General features: G+C 60.8%; 1 protein-coding gene and 1 non-coding gene across 2 annotated transcripts in view; both read right to left on the bottom strand.

Moving 5' to 3' along the window:
• The window catches only part of RPS11 (ribosomal protein S11), a gene marked incomplete at its 5' end in the record, with an annotated part of 23790 nt that overhangs the window by 2022 nt on the left and 20361 nt on the right, over positions 1-1407 (bottom strand). Inside the window, 3 exons of the mRNA XM_009640110.2 lie at positions 150-279; positions 974-1049; positions 1248-1384. Coding sequence (XP_009638405.2) covers positions 150-279; positions 974-1049; positions 1248-1384 — 343 coding nt within the window. The remainder of the gene's footprint in view (positions 1-149; positions 280-973; positions 1050-1247; positions 1385-1407) is intronic.
• Positions 740-832, bottom strand: LOC118452427. The gene has a single exon (XR_004842194.1). It is a non-coding gene; the product is annotated as a small nucleolar RNA SNORD35 (small nucleolar RNA).

Here is a 1407-nt window from a genome sequence, read left to right as displayed (position 1 = left end):
GTCCCGGCGACGCGCCCGCCCCCCGCGGCTTCCACAGAGAAGCTGTGCTCAGCATCACGAGCGGCACACGCAGAGACGCGGGCGCAGCATTCGGAGCACAGCCGGCACCCCCCCAGACCCCCCCCACCACCACGGTGACTCGCATGCACCTGAAGCAGGGGGAGAGATGCACAGACATGTTCTTGTGGCGCTTCTCGAAGCGGTTGTACTTGCGGATGTAATGCAGGTAGTCCCGACGGATGACGATGGTGCGCTGCATCTTCATCTTGGTAACCACACCTGGGCGAGAGGCGGGGGGGACGTGACAGCAACGGGCACGAGCACGCACGCACCGACCAGCGGTGACGTGGGCTGGAGGTCTGCGCTGCAACTGAGATTTCTACAAGAGCTACCCAGGAGGATCAGCAGGGACACGCGGGGATCAACACCTGAAGGCGGGACCCTCCGGTTCCAGCAACTTCTCCTTCTTTACCTGAACAATGCCTGTAAGGCATCCTTGAGGGGTGCTTTGGGACCCTGGCTCTACCGGGATGAAAGGGCTTTCCTACCGCCAGGCTGCGACACCCAAATTCCTATTATAAACCACATTATTTCTCTTGTCTTTTTGGAACCACCCAAGCACACCGTGACACCTTTCCTAGCACCAATACTCCCCCACGCGATCGGCTGCTCTCTCACATCAACATCTGCACCACAGAAGGGCACATCTGGAAGGGTAACTGCCAGCAACTGGTCCTCTCACTGGGCATCAGCAAAGCCGTGCGGCATTGTCGTCAAAGCCCCTTCACCATGAGGCTTGGAAGACCATCGTGAGAGAATGGCATCATGTGCAGCTCAAGGACCACAGCCGGGCTTCCAGGCAGCTCCAGATCGACGCCGACAGCTCTCGTGGGCTTCGATGACTTAACCCGCTCCCGGGCAGCCATGGGATTATGCCTGTACTGTTACCCCTCACAGAACCTTCGCAACTCACCTGACAGGATTCGGCCACGGATGGAGACATTACCAGTGAAGGGACACTTCTTGTCGATGTAGGTGCCCTCGATCGCCTGCGAAGAGGAACGATGTCAGCATCTGGATGGACAAAGCGCTCGGGCAGCACCGAAGCTCACACCTACATTGGCCTACAAGCGGACCCACCCGGCGGGACCGTTGCGGCCTTTGGGGGCAGCAGCTGCGGACGCCGGGCCCGGAGAGCACGACCAGGAGGGGGGCAGCCCTGCCTGCCCGCCCGGGTCCCGCCTTACCTCCTTGGGAGTCTTGAAGCCCAAGCCGATGTTTTTGTAGTAGCGGGGCAGCTTCTCCTTGCCCCCCTCGCCCAGCAGCACCCGCTTCTTGTTCTGGAAGATGGTGGGCTGCTTCTGGTAGGCCCGCTCGGTCTGTGGGGGGAGAGACGGCAGCGTCACC

This window comes from Egretta garzetta, unplaced genomic scaffold (genome assembly GCF_000687185.1).
Source record: "Egretta garzetta isolate BGI_Z169 unplaced genomic scaffold, ASM68718v1 scaffold876, whole genome shotgun sequence".
Lineage (NCBI taxonomy): Eukaryota > Metazoa > Chordata > Aves > Pelecaniformes > Ardeidae > Egretta > Egretta garzetta.
This window is presented reverse-complemented; position numbering and strand designations above follow the sequence as displayed.